Below are 18,886 nucleotides of genomic sequence, written 5' to 3'. Positions count from 1 at the left end.
GCACATTAAAAGAGCACCAAGTGCTTGGAATTAATTCAGAGTTGCCCATTTAGCGTGCCTCGTAGTGATATCATGGATTGGACATTTAAAACCCATAAATTATTATTTTGAGAACTGATGATGATGTGCAGGTCAGCTGGATGTACCGCTGTCGGCCATCGGCCTCGAGCAGGCCGAGCTGCTGGGCAAGCACCTGCAGCAGCAGAGGTTCACTCACGTCTACAGCAGCGACCTGTCACGTGCCAAACAGGTGGGCACGCGCAGAGTTGAAACTTGTGGCCCTTTACGGCCTAGAAACTTTTAGTTCCAGTTGCCTTTGAACTTCATATTGTTAGCTTTAAAGTGACATCATGTATGCAACTCCTTGAGGGGTCTCGGAAATGTTTTTAAGCGAAGCTTTTATGCCTCACGAATTAACGTTGTAGATGTGATTGCAAAAAAGCCTGTCGCCCGCGAGCACAGTGACATGGGGCCCTCGAAGGTGCAGCAGTCACGTGCGTATTCGTATGGGCCGTTTTCCAATAACTGATACTCTCTTGATTGTGGGCTTGTGGGCGAACAGCTGTTTCTGATATGGCAGTCTGATCTTTTATCGAGGCGACTTGTCATTTCACGTTGCCGTGTTCATTGTTGCCTGGATATGAACACACAGCCATCGTTGTGTGTAGCAAGTGAAGTGTTTCATGGCTAAGCACATAGAGTGAAGGTCCGATTCCTGGCATAGAGGAAGCAAACAGTTAGGAGGGAGCAATGCGATTGAAAGAAAAGCAGTGCGTCAGGCAGCGCACGCACCAGGCTTTACTTGCCGCCATTTACGATAGGGCAAGGGCTCCTGAATTTTTTTTATCCAAGATAGGGGGGGGGGGTGAGCAGTTAAGACTTCCAACTGTAGTCCGATGCAACTTCACTCATCTAGGTGAATTTGACACCGGTAGATACCCAATGCCACGAGCATGGAATGATTGCTTGATTGGTGCAATGACTGCTTGAGACCAGATGACTAGTCTGGATTTGTCTAATTTCCCCAAGTTGTTTAAGGTTCGGCTGTAGTACTGATAGACATTTGAAATGATGGGACCAGGCTGCTTGCGATGGAGCTGTGTGCTTTTCTTGGAAGGATCTGCTGCGTTGGCTCAAAGGGCTTGTTATATTTTCAGCGGCCATGACGGCTGCTGTTACGTTTTGGACGAAGTACAAAAATTGCCATGCGCTTAGATTTAGGCGCACGCTAATGGTGCGTACCAAATGGCCAAAAGTGGTCAAAATAATCTAGAGGGCCCCACAACGGCGTGTCTCAATTTTACACATGAAACCCTAGAATTTATTGTAGTATTTTTGGCCCTTGGCAAGGAGGTGCAGTGTGTTCTCCATTGTGGCTAGTAGCGCAACGAATAAAGACAGAGAAGGACCGCATGGGATTGCATGTTCAAAACGGGTGGCGCAAAAACAAGGGACAAAGGAAAGACTACACACCACAGAGCGCCTGTGGTGTGTAGTCTTTCCTTTGTCCCTTGTTTTTGCGCCACCCGTTTCGAACATGCATAACCAATTCCAACTTGCCCAGGCATCAATTCTTCTGACAGCATGGGAGAAGCGCTAAAGTTCAACAGATCTTTTTATTCACGGAAATTGCATCTTTGAAAACTAACAAAACAAAGCAAACTCGGCAGACAAGCACCCGATAGCACAAAAGAACCAGCTACTGTGAACTCTGCTTAAAGTGAACCGGAAGGAACCAGGAAAATATGTTCCATTTAACAGGAGTTCCATTAACTGAGAGATCGACAGGGCTGCAGAATTCAAGTACTGCACCAGTCATATTAGAGGCAGTTGTTCCGTTTAAGCAGCAGTTCCGTTTAAAATATTTCCGTTTACCTGGGAGTCTACTGTACTAATTCAGCTGGCAGATTACAGCCTTTGTTCATTGCGCTGCTGGCCACAGTGAATCCTCACCAACTATACTCGCGAACAACTTTTCTTGGCAATGAAGGAAAGGCTACGGGGGTGGGAGCTACTGTACATGTACTGCTCCGTGAAGTAGTCCGGTTCGGCGCGCATTTCGAATTTAGTTTTGGTTTGTGAACCTTCCGTACCTCCTGTGACGGCCATTTGATTATTCGAGCGGCCGTCACAGGCTTACACAGCCATTTGTTAGTGAAATTCGTTGCAAGCTTCCTCGGCGTGTCGTCGGAAAAGCTGGAAGGTGACGAACGCTCAGCTGAAGATGAAGACGCCATTTTGACTGCGAGGTGCACGTAAAAGGTGCAACGTTTTCACAGGTGCAAAAACGCGAAATGGCACTGCATAAAGCAAAACAAATATAAATATCTCCTTGGTGCGCGCTGAGCCGCTAACCCCTTTTTTCAAACAGCGCCCCGTAGAAAATAATGTAAAGTTTTTTTTTATTCTCACGCAGAAAACACGGATGCAATTGTGGGACTATAATCTTCAATGGTAGCACACACGTAGTTCGGCTCTCTAGCCTTCCCTTCATTGCCAAGAAAAGTTATCCGCGAGTACAGTCAAACCTCGTTAATACGTACCCGCTTTAAACGTACTAACGGTTAAAACGTAGCTGCGACGAATCCCCGACCGAGTCCCATAGAGCCCAATGCATTCGCTGACCGCTTAAGCCGTAGTGGTTCGACCTATGCCTACCGGTTAGTGCGTACCCTGCGTACCGCGATAACTTTTTGTGCCATAAAATTTTACTGTGCTGCTCAACTTCCTGATGCCAGAATGTGCCGCCAAAGGTCTTCCGCCTTTTTGAGAAGTGCGCAGATCATTCGATCCCCGATTCCGACTTCCGCGCGATTGCGGCGACGCCTTTGCGGGTAAGCATCGGGAAAGAACGAAGGCGAGGTGGCGGCCACCGACGAACGCGCCGACATGACTTATCGCCGACAACCTTATCACAATAAGTATCTTCAGCTATCTGCTCGGGCACGCGTGCGGCGCAGCGCTACTTTTTAAGCCTACTGCAGGCTTTTATTAGGCGACAACCTGAACGCGCTGGGCCGCCGATCGCTGCTGCTTCGTTGTGCGCGGCCGTCTTCAAGGCTGAAGTTGAATTAATGGCACAAATGCTCGGGTAGGGTCGAAGAACTTCAACCACGTCGAAGAACTTCAGCCCGACAGCAAACGCTACTAAGCCGTCATAAGGCGCGCACCGCTTTGTAGAAACGAAAGCAGATCGCTGTTGCGTAGTTAGCGTTGCGGGTCGCGGGCGCCGAGAAACCTCGCTGCATTGACGCTATCGCACTAAACACACGTGTACGATACTGCAAGCGTAGCGCGGTTGTAACCATACTGCAAGCTTTTATTAGGCGACCACACAACGCGCCTCCGTCCGCTGCCAGGACCGCTAGAGCATCGCGGAGTGCGCATCGCTTGCATGAAGCTCGTCATCGCTGCGTTAACCGAACAAGCTACTCGCCGCATCTGTGCACGATCTGGAGCGAAGTGGGTACGAACGACATTCCCACGTTAAATGCGCGCGTGCGGCACAGCAAGCGGCCCGGTAGTGACAGCGTGAGCCGAGTAGGCGACGCGCTGCACACAACTAGCCGGGAGACGATCGGCTCCCGGCTCCACGCGGCCGTACCGCGTTTCACTGGAACTGTCAGTTTTCGTTTAGTGGCAGATCGCGGTTAGACGCACACACATATACCGCGGAAATCACACTGTCCCTTCTGTCGCTATGTCGGTCACTGCGTTGACCACGTATCAGGGACCCTGCAATAGTTTCGAAATGCTCTTCGGCGTCGCCACTATGCGTTATCGGGCGGTCGTGCGAGTGTGCCAGGAAAGAAAAGGCTTTGCGGTGGGTACTTTAGGCAATATTTGCTGTGGCACTCTATTTATTTGGGCGATGGCGTACGCTAGGAGATGCAAATTTGTACTTGGTGTTTAATGCGTACTACCGTTTAGTGCGTAGTTATGCCGCGTTCCCGGCAGGTACGTATTAACGAGGTTTCACTGTATAGCCCAATTTTTCATTCTGTTGAATGTAGGCTTGCAGTGTTTCTTATGGCTTAGACTTGATGTGCAGTTTGGCTTTCAGCTGCAGAGAAACCAAAAAGCTTTGTTGACATCTTTTTTTGTTGTTGTTTCGCAGACAGCCCAGTCCATTTTGGAGAAGAATCAGGTGACCCCAGGGCCCATTGTTGAAGACCAGCGGCTGCGAGAACGGGTGAGGTTGCATTGCTGGCATAAAAAAGGACTGGTTCACACTGGAAGAAAGTGCTTCTGTTCCTAACGTTGCAGACCAGACTAAGTTGTGAAAGCTGAATTTGCGATTTGCGCATTTTTACGTGTGGGTTCACGTGTGCGCATGCCGTGGCAGTAAATGCATGTGGATGGTGACCAAGGAGGGGATGGAGCGTGCTCTACACTATGAGACAAAAAAGGTGTATTTGAGGTGTGTTTCTGCCACACAGCAATACTTGTCGTATACCTCGCATTCTTTTCTTGAGTTATTGCCACGCACCCAGTACTTTCCATTCACTAACAGCGTGCGGCTATCAGTGTGGCCTAGCAATCTTGATAGGAAAGCGGCGAGCAAGGAATTTTCCAGTAAGGTATTTCAACCAAGCCAGATGACATTTGTCTAATGTTTTACAAATATTTCTCAGTGTTTGCACCCAAATTAACATAGAACTGGAGCTGGAGTACAATAAACTTTGTCATCATGGCGCATAGTAGTATTTGGGTGTGAAACATGAGCACTGGCGTAGTGCAACGGACTACTTCATTCGGGAAGTCAGGCTTTACTGGCTACACTCGTAAGAAAATACGGGTGTGTTTGGGCATCCTTCTGTCCCAGCAATAATTGTCATCTGGCTTGCTCACATTTCCTTTCTCAAACTGATAAGCCCATCACTTTCTTATCAAGAAGGCTATGTCGTGTTTGTTACCTGGAATTACCAGGCACGCGGTGATTATCTCCAGGGCAGCATACATTTGTATCAAATGCAGCATGCGAGACAGATGACCATTGTTTGTGACAGAAAGACACCACAAATATGTCCCTTTTTTTAAGAATCTTTACAACAATTGCTGCACTCTATGAAGAGTTCTGTGCATGCAAAGAGTCTGTTTGCTTGTTCGTGATGTTCCATCTGTGCTTATGCATACCTGCCAACTCTTCCGAATTTTCCGTAAAATGTACGAATTTCGACCTCGCTTACGATTTTACGAATGTCAGCTGAAATTTTACGGAAACCATATCATTTCCGATAAAAAAATTAAAAGTCCATTAAAACAGCGTGGCCTCCGTGATCAGCTACTGCGCATTGCCGTAGCTAGTCGCGGAGGCCACGAAAACGGCGCTGTGTTATCATCATCAGCAGCAGCTGCTTCAACATTTAGCGACTTCTGTCGTCTTCTCGGGGGGTGGCTACGAATCCATACCGCCTTGGCGCGTACGCAAAGCGCAAACATGTGGCAGTGGGCTTTGTTCGCGGGTCGGCGGTGAGGACTACATTGTTCGTGTCGCTTTTCGTATGACCGGCTGCCGCGTCCGACGCAGTAGGGCTGCTGTGTTTAAGCCCAGGTGCGACGTGCAGTGGGCACGTTTGGGAGCTGTTCGAAGTGTTGACGGATCGCTCAGGTTCCACAGAATTTTACTGGTTATGCTGGGCATTCTCTTCATTCCCCACAGTAATGCGGAATGCGAGAGAATATTCAGCACTGTCAACAAAACTCGAACGGAGTTTCGCTCATCTTGTCTGTGAAGAAACTCTCGAGAGCCTGCTGATGGTGAAAGGGCACCAGAGTGGAACTTGCTTTGAGCAAAGCTACACGGAGAACTTTCTGAAGCTGGCAAAGTCCGCAACAGCAAAGTCACTGCAAAAATAAATTGTTGCCCAATTGAGTTGTTGCTGATTACTCTCTGACCGATTTTACTTATGGTTGCAAAAACATGATTAAGCTTGTCGCCAAAGGAAAAACCCCCCGAACTTGAAAACAAAAAAAAGTCACAGTTTCACCGCAAGGGCGACGCAGTGAATGCGATAGCAACAAATTGTAGTGTTACACGAAGTGAGGCTGGCAGCTAACTGTTTTGTATCCGGTCTCGCGTAACTACAAAACGCTGTTGTAAGAGAATACGGCCGCTCCAGGGAGCGATGCTCTCCGCATAGTCACTTTGCGTTGAGAGCGCAGCACGTAGAAGGGTTTACGAGCCGCCCGCTGTGATAGCTTTCGAGATAGCGCGCGCCAGCGATCACGACCGCGCCCTTAGATTCAAAGTTCAAAGTTGCTCCTCGCGCGACACCCCCCCCCCCCCCGCCAAGTCTTTTAAGGCTCATTAAAGAAGGGCGGCGCGTTTCCTGTCTGCTTCGACGGCAGGCCTCCCGAGCGGGGTGATGTTATCGCATGCACCCTCCGATCGACGGAAATGGGCCGGCTCGTTTGAACTCTGCTTCGGCCGCGTTCGTCGCCCCCGCTCGCGCGCTTTTACCCAGCGGTAGAACATACAATGCGCGGGGGGGATCTTATCAATTGGACTTCATGCCGGAAGGACATGACGGCGACGCCAAAAACCCGTCGAGACTGTCCATATAATTGCTATCGCAATAAAAAGTGGGTTGGCTACACTCCCCCCCCCCCGCCGCATGAAAGTTTTACTAATTTCTATGTCGCCAGGTTGGCAGGTATGGCTTATGCTAAAGTCATGAATACAGTAGAATCTCAGTGATGCGAATCTGGCAAGGTCATGAAAAATATTCGTATGAGCTGATATTCGTATCAGTGAAAAATATGGAAAACTAATGCAACATATTGGTATATATTGGTACCAATACCATATGGTCCCACATGGTACCATATTGGTATGGTTACATATTGGTATGCCTAGGACATAGCAAACAAAGTGGCATTCGTTTTTGTTTGTATCTCAGGGACGGAGCAACACTGAATGATTGCCAATAAAGTTTGTAGACATCAGCGATCATACTAGTTCTCATAATCATAGTGCACGTGCGTGCAAGGGATGTAATGTGCTGTGTCCCGTGACAGGTATTAGCCCCTTCCCACTCTTAGTAAGCTTTTTCTCATGACACCTTTAACGGATGGGACAGGCACGAAAGTCAATCGAAAAAGACCATGGAGGTCGTTGCCTGTTTATTTGAAGAATGCTCTCTGCCCGCGCAACCTACCAGCGTCTTCTTTCTCTTTTTAATGTTCAAGTGTACTGTGGCACTAGTGTACTGTGTGTACACCAGTGTACTGCGGCGAAAGTGACTCGACAAGTGCTCTGCATGCGGTTGACCAAGGCCAGGAAATTTTAGAAGAGCTGTCCTTTGTTATTGCTCTCACTTCACAGTTGGGCAGGGAATGTTTTTCGAGAGCTTTATGGCTGAACGATCAGGAGGAGTGTTCGAAATTCGGCAGTCTCCCGGGTAAATCGGGTGAATTGGCAGGTTCGTGACGTTGTAAGGCCAGCTCCTTTGCCAAGTCTGTCGACTTCCTTTAGGTGTCCTCGTCCACCTTTGGTGGGATGTCCAATTGCGAGACGTGGCAAGCAGGCAAAAACACAGAGAAACAATGCAGCCTCGAACACAGCAGCACGTGCCAGCACCTCGAAAAAAACAAGGACGTGAAGCCAACGCTATCGGTAATGTAAAAGTGAATGCACACGAAGGAACATCAGGGCCACCAGAATTCACATGCACCATCTCCGAAGCTACAACGTGCAGCACGACACGCATGCTCGCACTTGAGTTCCTCACACCCGCGCATAATTTCCTCAGCTGAAAGGGCAGCACTTGTTCGTACCTCCGGGGCACTACGTTTCTATCAAACGCTGTGGGGTGAAAATGAGGTCACAACAGCCACGCTCTAGCACACTTTAGGCTAATGGGCCTTGACCGAAACCACAGGAAAACTTGTATCTCCCCGAAATTCTTGCGAGTAATGATCGTATCACCGGGATTTTACCGTACGAGGATGGGAACATTGTTTTATGTTCCAATTATAAAAATAGCGGCTCAATATTTGGAAACCATTCAATTAGATGCATTTCTAGCGCTATTCGATTCGTGTTCAACTTGGTCTGAAAAATCACTGACCCAGCACCTCTAATTGTGATAGTCAGTCTCATCGAGATGCTGTGAACATAGCTTTCTTTTGTTACTTGAGCATCATACTTGTTGAGTGATACTCTCGCTTCTTCGTATAAGGAGGAGGAGGAGGAATAAACTTTATTAAGGAAAACCAGCAGGTTTAAGTGGCCGGGCCTATGCCTCCCATGAGGGGAGGCCTAGGCATAAGGCCTAGACATAAGGCCTAGGTATAAGCAATTTATTGATTTTTGTGGCGGGTACCTCAAGTTATGGTCGTTAATGCTGATCACATGACAGCAAATGATGACCGAATGCACACTGTTTTCTCACGCAGAAATTTGGCACGGTGGAAGGCCGTAGTTTTGGCTACCTGAAGGAGGCATCCAACAAGGCCAATCAGTCGGTGAGCTCCTACACGCCGCCAGGCGCCGAGACGCTAGACCAGGTAGGTGGTGCTGATCTCATCCAGACCTACTTTAAAGGGACGCTAAAAGCAAATACAGTAGAACCCCGCTGTTACATTCCTCACTAGTGCGTTTCCCCGGCTGTTAAGTCGTTTTCCGCCGGTCCCGGCATAGCTCCCATAGGATACAATGTATTGGGAACCCCGCTGTTACATCGTAACTGTCGGACCGTCCCCGTATGATACGCCGCGAAGTGCGCTCGGTGCCGACTGAGTGACTACCGAAGAGAGCGGCCATGGTGCATTTTCACGCAGCTTGGCCTGGTTTTACCGTAATATTAGCCGCATGAGAGGCGCAAGCAACGGGACCTTTCAATTGATGCAAACAAAAGCGTGGCCTTCGAGATTCGTGTTGCAAAGATGGCGTCTATGACGTAATTGCTTGCGAAAGCAAGGCCTTCGAGATTGGCATTCACTTCTGCCATCACGTTGGCGTAGACTCATAATCATCGTTATTTGTCGGAGGACAGGAGGAGTTCGAGCGGTTCGAGCTGGTTGGAGCTCGCATGGTCGTGCGCGCGGTTCGCGGTCGGACTCGCCGCGCTGGTCGTGATTGCGTTCCCCATGGCAACGCCAAAGAGGTTCTTTTTTCCATGAATCAAACATAAACAAACAAGTAGCATTTTATTACGTCTCTTGATGCACGGAAGGTTCCTTTTCTTATTGCAGCTAGTTTGATTACTTGTGATTAATTGTATTCAGACTCTTCCACGTCATCGGGATCACTTCCAAAATGTCCCACTCGTGGCGCTCATCGCGTGGTACATTTAGCTTGATTTCTCAGTAAGTAGGGCACTGCTGTTGATAATACTGCCGTTTTAGACATTGTTATACATTGAGCTTTCACTCTGACGTAAATTGTTACACTGAAACCTCCATATAACGAACACGGATATAACGAAATATCGGTTATAACGAAGTAAGTGGAAAATAGTCTTGCAATACATAGTGTTAGGAATATACGTTTATAACGAATTTTCGGATATAACGAAGTCATTTTTGTGCAGTATGTAACTTCGTTATCATGAGGTTTGAGTGCCTTTAGTGTCCCTTTAAAGAGAGCAGCGCTCGCAACGGATCCTTCACGTTTCTGAAACACCCGTCACAATGGGATTTCAGTCTGTACTTGAAGCCTATGTCTGTACACGATTACAACCTACGAAAAAACGTCAGCTCTGCCCGCAGGGAACTTGCATAAATGCTTCATCCAATAGCGCTTACTCATTTTTGTGAAGTCAACAGGGGTGGAAGTGCTGCGCCATTTGTGCCACGCTGCGCCAATCCGCTTCTGCTGCGCCATCCTGCTCCAAAATGCATTACAGTCAACTGCCGATTTTTCGGACGCCCGATTTTCCGGACATGCTCGAAAATTCGGACGCTTTCGCGGCACCGTCACCAGCCCCATAGACGTCAATGTATAAGAACGTCCGAAATTTCGGACGCTGAAACTATTCCGCGTCCGATTTTTCGGACTTTCTGCCCAAATTGCAGGTCCGAAAGGCATTATTTGAAGCCCCCACCTCTGCTGCGTCTATCATCTCGTAGGTTCGAACCAGCGCTTTCGCGAGTCGATCTCTTTGAGACAGTAGCATAGTGCGAAAGTCAGCTTTGCCGCAATGCCGAAGCGTTAGGGGGTGAAGCAGACCAGAAATTCAAAGGGGCCGCTATCGCGGGGTCGTGCGGCGATGTTACGGATAAGCAGCGGAAATGCACGGACGCGTGATGGCGGCAGCTGCCAAACGCGCCAGCACGCCTTAATCGCTGACAACCCTTACGATAAGCATCTTCAGTTAACTGCTCGGTAGTGCACGTGGCCTTGCGCAGTTGCATGCGTACTGCACGCATTTATTAGGCGAGAACCCAAATGCGCCGCGCCGCCATTCCTGCTGCCTCTTTGTGCAAGACCGCTAAGTGCACCGCATAGACGCGTTGCCTTCGCGGACGAAACCAGCCCGCCATTGCCGCGCCCAGTGTGCGGTCAGGAACTAAGTGCGCATCACGAACCCTTTCATGATAAATGCGTGCGTACGATACAGCAACAGTAAAGTGATGGCGTCAGCTTAGTTGGCGATGTGCTGCACACAACTAGAAACGATCGGCTTGACACGGCAGCAAATGCTGCATATCGGCGGCGATTCGGCGATGTGTGTGCGCATGTTTACATGCGCACACGCATCGGGGAAAGCCGGACGAGTCGTCCGCTCTTCCGCCGCAGTCTTTGTGTTCCGCGTCATCGTTTACAAACGCCATATGCAGCTTTTCTGGACACCAGCGGCCTAGTTCGCGTGAACGACACCACGTGGCGTATCGACCTTAAAGAATTCAAAAGTCCCGCCATGACGTATGCAGTGACGCGGCACTAAATAAAAGAGAACCAAAAGAAACAGTACACACGCACCGAGACTGTCGCTTCACCTCAGTGCGCAGAAAAGAGAGCGCTGTGTGTCGGCGTTATCTCGACGGCGACGACTGGCAATGAATCGGCAGTTTTTCTAGACGTGCCACGCCAAATGTCTGGCCGTCATAGACGCGCCCGCGATGCATCAAGAGAATCGTGCTTTTATTTGTTTGTTTAGTTTCTTGCGCTGCCGTACCGGTGGGATATTGAAGCAGCATGCTGCTTTCCGAGTTTCTTTTTTCAGCTAGCGGGAACCATTATGTTTGGGTACGAACAGAATATTGTGGTTGCATAATAACCAAATTTCCTTTGGTGTACCACTTGGGTGATGCTTGTTTGCTCCTTGCGTTACCTCAAATTAGAACTGGATAAGTTTGAGAACGCTAGGAATGAGAGTAAAAAAAAGGAAGTTAAAGATAGTTTTTATTTGTTTTCATTTAGTTCTTATTGAAATGTGGCTGCCACCGCAAGCTTGGCGCCGTCAAAGCGGGTGTGCAAAAATGATACAGTCGTTGGAAGATGATCTTGTACACCGGAAAATGTGAACTTGGTTAGTTTTTTTGTTAAGAATGAGCGTATAGTAGAACGTATACGACTGACGTGTTGTGTAATAATCTCTAGATCTGCCGTCTATCCCGCTAAAAAAGGCAATTATCTATCATAATTGCATTTCTTCTTTTTCTTTTTTTTCCCCCTTTTTTTCTCACGGTCGACTGACTCATATGCTCGAGGTGATTGTCTTGAATACTGTTGGCGCAGATACACCAATAGGTTACTCTAATGGGCTGGAAGTTCTCCTGAAGCTCTCTTTTCATGTTCTGTAGGCGCAGTCTCTTTCAACTTTGCACTACAGCAAGCACAAAGTCGATCATGAATCACCTACTGGCCCAATCGTCCACTTTGATCAGCACAAAGAAATTCAGAAGAGCGAATTTTGGCGTTTTTGCGCTGACAACAACGATTGTTAATGCAACATAATATAGTAACTATTCCTACAATCTCTCAAAATCACTTCTTTATTCTGTATCACTCCTGATGTAGAATACAAAATGCAATTGACTTGCTCAACAACGGGTCACAAGACACATCAGAGAAAAGCGAACCCTTTAATTTCCCCTTCTTTCGTTCACCCAGCATATGAAAATTTCTTCAGTTGTGAGTGGAGCTCCTTCTGTTGCCAGGAAGATGTGCAGGCGTTCCAAAGGAAATCTTAAGCCTTTCTTTCCAGGAGGTTCCCTTAAGAGAACAATGGTGTTTATGCGCACAGGAATTTTGATTAGTAGTTTTTCGCTCGTAGCAATGACTGAAAAATGCCAGTCTTCAGCCAGATAAAGCCTAGTGAAAGCTGCTTTATCCCTTAATATCTACTGCTTTTCAAGCAGTAGTCTTCTTCCTCTGAAAGCCTAACGGAAAATGACCCATGTCGAATAGAATGATTACAGCTCCGCTCGAGGGTCTTCAAAACCGGAGCTTTTTTTTTGTACCTCATGATGCAAAATATCAGCCGCGTATTGAATCCTGGAATCTTCTGGCTTGATAGGAATGTCAAAGCTGCGAAGACATTCCTGGTTGGGATTCTTTTTTGGCTCAAACGTGTAGGCCCACCTTGAAAGTCCCTTCCACTGTATCGGGTAGCCTTGCCTCTGTTATAGAAAGGGGAAGCATAGTAAAATAGACTATAAGAAATTAATAATTCAATCGGAAATTTTACTGCAACATAAAAGTTGCCATAGAAATACGCGCCAAAGGGACTAAGAAAAATTAATAATGTTTCAGAGGACTCGATAACTGGCATGTAGCTTCGACTTTTTTTAATAGGGATATCTGCACGCAGGTGTGAAGCCTGGTTAATGCGCATCGATAGCACAGTGCTACCATAGATGCAAGCATTTTAGAAAACACCCTGTAGACATGGTATTCCTTCTCAGCTTTGTCTGAGTGGAAATAGCTAACAGAATTTTTTCCTGTCAATCAGGTAACATGTTATTTTTTTTCTTAGATTAAGTTATTTAAACACGCGTGTGCTGTACAGCGCAGAGCCACCATTTAAGGCAGATTTTGTAGTGACACAGAAATTACCTCCTTGATAGTGAGAAAGTTTAAATATATACGCACAATAACCCTCTCAATGTTTACTTATGGACAAATATTTGTGAACGTAGATTTTGAGGTGAGCATGAGTGAGGTCGTTTTAGAATAAATGCTTACTCTATGACTATATACATTCGCGACGTGCTTTCTTAAACGCACAAGACTCTGGTGGGAGACTAATGGCTGTGAATTGCAGTGACATAAACGAGCTTTTTTTTTTTCGCCATATCATTAGTACTTGTATTTTTAAATTGCGGTTTGAAAGTCACGACAACGGCATGTCGCGTTGCCTGACGGCCAAGCCTTTATAGTGCACGAATTAAATGTTCAGAATGCTGCACGCAGTCCGCTGCTTGCTATCTAGTAAAAAAAAATGTGCTTAAAATTAATCCGCACCTAGGCATCCTCGTTTTATTCTGGCCCCGCCACGGTGCTCTAGTGGTTATGTCGCTCGACTGCTGACCCGAACGGCGCGGAATCGAATCCCGGCGGCGGCGGCGGCTGCATTTTCAACGCAGGCGAAAATGTTTGAGGCCCGTGTACTTAGATTTAGGTGCACGTTCAAGAACCCCAGGTGATCGAAATTTTCGGAACCCTCCACTACGGCGTCTCTCATAATCGTATCGTGGTTTTGGGACGTTAAACCCGAGATGTTACTATCATTATCGCTTTGTTCTGTGCTTACAAAATGGTAAAAGGAGTTGACGTTGAGAAGCGGCGTTGCCTTCGCGACTACTAGTAAACGCATGTCCAGCAACGGCGCATGCGCGCGGCGTTTTCTACATTGAATGAACTTGCAGGCAGCACACATTAAAAACGGGAAAAAATGCCTTCACTAGCGTGTACTAGTATAACATTTATTACTTAAAACAAACTTCAACAGTAAAGCAAAATAACTGCAAAACTTCCGGCCCCTGACCTTGGCCCCGGCCGGGCGCATGCCGCGTGTACGAGCACTCCCCGCGACAGTCTGTCGGCCACTTCCGCATGGCAGTCCACGGTCCCTTCTTTGCTTATTCCTGACGCGTGGAACATGCGCGCTGCCACCGGAGCAAGCCTGGTTTCGCAGCTGTTGGGGGCGAGGGGGTTTATGGGCGGTGATTCCCACTATATATATATATATATATATATATATATATAGTGTAGATTAATGGTTCAATGGGCGGTTCTTTTAGAGTAATGGGTATAACATAACGGAGGCGTTGTCAACACACTGACCTCCATTAAAAAGGCTGGACGGCGCATCCCCGCTGTGCGAGGCGGGCGCTGGTGAAGCCACCGGAAGGTCCCCTGTTTGTCCCGGAAGCTGGCGTCTTCTGTCCGTCTCAGTCGCAGAATTCAAATATTCTCGGGTGGCAGCTGTTGTTATGATCGTTTTTCTTTTTTATTTTTTCAGACTCTGCGATTACGCCTCACTTTAAACGCCGACGAACGCTACACGAAAGATGACAGACGCCGTGCCGACACCGTCCGAATATGGCGGAGTGCTGCAACGTACAAAATGCGTAAAGAGTACAGCAACTTTGAGTTACTTACGCGTGAAATGTCTTCCCTGACGACTTTTCCGGTCGAATCGTACAGTTTACTGCGCTACAGGCAGGTATTTCTTTAAAAGAAGAACAGAAAAGCTCTCTTCCGGGACAAAAACGGCGGCTTCCGGTGGCTTCACGCCCGCGTGCACGATGCGCCATCCAGCTCCTCCTAGTGGACATCAGTGTGTCAACAGCGATATACACATTTTTATAAAAGTCCTACAACAACGTCTCTTGTCGTTTTCGACACGAACTCCACGTCGATGCGGAAATACTTTGCCGCAGCTGGCATGAAACTGTAGCGACTAATTACCAAAAAAATCGTCAATTAATTTTTCAATTATTGACTTCAGGGCTAGTGTTTATATTACAGAGTTGTAGTGCTTGCCAATTTATGGCATACTTGTTCTTTAGAAATCGCGAAAGTTGCACATAGTCCGAGATATTCATCTTCGAACTTGACGGGCGAAATGGAAACTGATCTCGCCTCAGAAAAGCTGCAGCCGCTCCACGCAAAAAAAAAAGAAAGAAAAAAAAACAAGAAAGAAGGAACGGAAATGATGTCAGAAAGCAAACAATAGCAAAATAAAAAGTGGCTCCGCTTCCGCCCCCGTACCTCAAGGCACGTCCGGAATGGCAGACCCGAAAACTACAAGCACCGCTCGGAGCAGGCAGCACCTTAATGTTTGGCCAGCTTCGCGATTGTTATCAATTGTTCTGTTAAGATTACACGCAGACACGTGTAGTCAATCTTGTTCTGGAGCCTACGCGAGCACCAGAGATTACTCTGGAAGGTTCGATCACTAATGTATAGACCAAGGTCAATCTTGTATAGACGCTTTTCCGTAAGAGATGTGCGCGCCGCCAACTCGAGCTAATAAGGAATGTTCTGTTTTGTGCCTGGTGACATGTGCAGTCGCGCTCACTATGACTTGCAACATGGAAGCACGTGGCCTCAGGAGATCAAAGATTGTGCATGGCTTCAACGCCACCTATTTCTAAAACCAAATGATATTTTCTGTAATGGGAATCATCCCCAATCGCAAGAACAGCATTTATTTTATGAAATAAAGGCCACTTGAAGCCTTGATCAGTCTTTGAGCTCGTGAGGCTACCCGCTCCAGCGTTGCAAGTCATATTGAGCGCAACTGTACTTATGATAATGTCAGAAAACGTCGGGTGCATCGAGCCAACCCTAGCGTATTCGTCCACTGCAGCACAGTTTGTTTAGTTGTTCAAGAGACAAAGCTGCTAGGTTAGAAAAATAAACATAAATATTTTGGGTTTGATATCCTAAAATCACGTTATGATTATGAGGGATGCTACGGGAGGGCTGTTGAAATTTTGACCACCTGGTTGTGTTGAGCGTGCACCTAGATCTAAGTAGATGGGCCTCTAGTATTTCACAACCATCGAAATCGCCGCGGCCCGGAATCGATGACCCTTCAGGGTCAGCACTCGAGCACCATGGCTACTAGACCACCGCTGCGGGTAAAAAACGACAACGTTAGCAGCTCAATATGGCCACATCGAAACCTGCATATATACACAGGTAACCGCCCTATGGGTATCCCCCTCCGATTAAAGCCCAGAGTGTGAAGAGTGGACGATAAATTCGGGCACTATCTGTTCGAGAGCAGATTCACCGTATTAACTTATACTGCTGCCTGGACGTGGATGTTTTCCAAGTAATAGCTCAAGTACAAATTTGTCCGGTTGTTTATCACGCTACAAGAATGTGATTTCGACGTGCGACATCACGATGGTGTCTCGAATAACATCAACGATGCCATCTCACGAAACCCACTCATGCCATGGAAGGAAACAGGCAAACCACATATATTTCGCCCGAGTACTTATGCTCGGAGCCCAACAAGAGGACAAACGCTTAGCGCCAGTCATTGCCTGTATAAGGAGTGCAGATGCAAACCCGATATTTGCAATACGCAATCACGTACATACTTTACCATCATGAATTGCACAAGACTTTTCGGAAAAACGATACCTCCTCGCCGTTCCGAAATGTTTTCGTACAGAAATACTATAAGCCGTTCGTGATGACTCCCAAGGAGGGCACATCGGCCAATGATCTATGCTCCGTGAGCTACAAGAACCCTTCAGGTGGACGAACATGTAAAGCAATGTGCGCACTTAAGCCACCTGCTGCGAAGCGCGTCAACAATTTAAGCGCCTGCCGGGGCGCCATTCTGGGCTGCTAACACAGATAATGCCCGATAAAATGTCCATGCAAGGCAATATATATATATATATATATATATATATATATATATATATATATATATATATATATATGTGTGTGTGTGTTTGTGTGCGTAGTGTAATGACAATGGCGTCGCGTGGAACTCCGGTAATTAGCGAACAGTCGGCGATGGTGTGGCGGCAGCCGAAAATCCGGCGTATGCCGACGCCAAGCAGCGCAGTTGGTATGTGAGCTGCGTGAAGGCACACCGGAGATCTCTACGGCTCTGGACTGAGCTTGCTTCAAGGTCTTGTGAGGCAGCTGCAGCTGAATAGGCCTTCATTGTGCACAATGAAGGCATAGCGGCCGGATACAGCTCGGAGCACCGCGCTATCCGGGCGTTAATCTCGTCGCGGAGTGGCGCGATGGAACGCAACAGCTCCGCGGCGCTGTCGGATGAGGCGCAGAAGGAGCGAGGACTCACGTCCGCGAAGTATGCGGTGGTAGCAGCACGTCCAAGGAAGCCTGAACGGCGTCCCTTGGATGCTCACGCGTTGGAACAGTCCTGGGCATGGGGTGCATGTCACGAGAAGCGTATGCGAAGTTTCCAGACGACAGGAATCCGTGCGGATTCTCAGACGAAGGTGGTAGCATGGTTCCTGGCAGGTCGTACGCTGGAACCACCGAAGAGGCATGGACGCCGTCCGCGGATGATTCGATGCGTGGCGGCAGCAGCGGTCGAGTCGTGGAGTCCATGATCGAGGAAGCGTGGACGGCGTTCCTTGGATGGAGAGACCCGTGCTGCCGACGACCCTCGAGGGCAGGTGGCTTCATCTTCAAGGTTCGATTCGCGTCGTAGGCTGCGCCATTGTAAGGAACGAGACAGAGACGGCACCCGTTTGCTTGCTTGCTTGTTCCTTGCATTTCGCTCACACCCACAACGGGGGATTGGCCAAGAAGCCGGCGGTTGCAGTCAATTGGAACATTGGGTTTAAAAAAATGAAAATAAAAAAAATCAGGGAAAGGGAAAAGTGACTTTTCTTTCAAGCAGAATAAGGCCATTCTCGTGATACGAGAAAAGGAAATAAAGAAATCAATAAGATTTTGTTCTGAGGGAGGGCGGACGCGAAACAATAAATTCATAAACAATGGATTAGCAAGGTAATCTCATTGTCAATCAGGATTTCGCAGAGGGCCCCGCAGACGTTCCTTTTACTGAATTCCAATGAAGCAGCCCCAAAGGAGAGGATATTTAGAGTACTTAGTGATATTCCTAATTTTTAAAATAAAATCCTGGGCCAGCTGTTCTATGCTCTGAACCTCCTCTTCCTCTGCCTCGATCTAACTGCCCGCGCACCCGAACTTCGAACGACGCCGTCGACTGGGTGGCGACCGTAAAAGCAATCGGAGCTCGCGAGTGCTGGACGGATCAGCAGAAGTGGTGCATGGCCGTAGACCGCCTTCGAAACGGTGCCACGGCGTGGCACAGGTACGAAGGCGTGCGGCTGCAATCCTGGGCCGAGTGGAACACCAGGCTCATAGCTGCCTTTGTACCGATTGACTACCACCTCGCTGCCACCTCTCAGTCCAACCCCACCGCTACCGAGGATGGAGCTCTGAAGGGGCACCACCTCGAGGCTGCTACTGCGCAGTGCAGCTTACCACCACAACAAGTCGAGACAACATTCTCTCCACAGCAGTTGGTAACGCGTCCCCAAGCTCATCTTTCCTTCGGGACTTGGACGTGCCGGCTCCTCTAGTGCTTCACACGCTACCGATTCAGAAGGCGGACGAGTGCATGGCCATCAGCAACGTCTCTTCAGACTCGTCGGAGCCACATCCCCGACTTCAAGCGCAAAATTGGCCGCGTGCGCAGATGGCCACCTTGTGCTAAGCGAGCCATAAAATGTAGCAGGGGAACTCAGCAGAACAGCGCCGGAAGAGCCACCTATACCACCTCCAGAGCCGTTGGGCATCGATGAAAAGAGTGAGCGCGCCGTTGCTAACGTGCAGAATTTGGCTGAAGAAAAGCATTTTTCAGTTCTCCCAAAGCCACTGAATGTTCGAAACGAATGTCCGAACTGTCTTTCCGACGCTGACAATCATGTGGATGTAACCGAAAGGAAGCCAACCCAA

The 18,886-nt window shown here is 48.1% G+C and overlaps 1 protein-coding gene across 2 annotated transcripts in view; it reads left to right on the top strand.

Annotated features, from left to right (window-relative positions):
* LOC119401829 (fructose-2,6-bisphosphatase TIGAR) overlaps positions 1-18,886 on the top strand; it is a 430,132-nt gene that overhangs the window by 5,181 nt on the left and 406,065 nt on the right. For both annotated transcript variants that reach the window (XR_007417090.1, XM_037668819.2), the window contains exons 3-5: positions 132-250; positions 4,118-4,192; positions 8,401-8,511. Coding sequence is in view for 1 of the 2 variants with exons in the window: in XM_037668819.2 (XP_037524747.1) it covers positions 132-250; positions 4,118-4,192; positions 8,401-8,511 (305 nt within the window). In the remaining variant the exon portion in view is untranslated. The remainder of the gene's footprint in view (positions 1-131; positions 251-4,117; positions 4,193-8,400; positions 8,512-18,886) is intronic.

Source organism: Rhipicephalus sanguineus, chromosome 8 (genome assembly GCF_013339695.2).
Source record: "Rhipicephalus sanguineus isolate Rsan-2018 chromosome 8, BIME_Rsan_1.4, whole genome shotgun sequence".
Classification (NCBI taxonomy): Eukaryota; Metazoa; Arthropoda; class Arachnida; order Ixodida; family Ixodidae; genus Rhipicephalus; species Rhipicephalus sanguineus.
The sequence above is the reverse complement of the archived record's forward strand: the minus strand, read 5'-3'. Positions and strand labels throughout refer to the sequence as shown.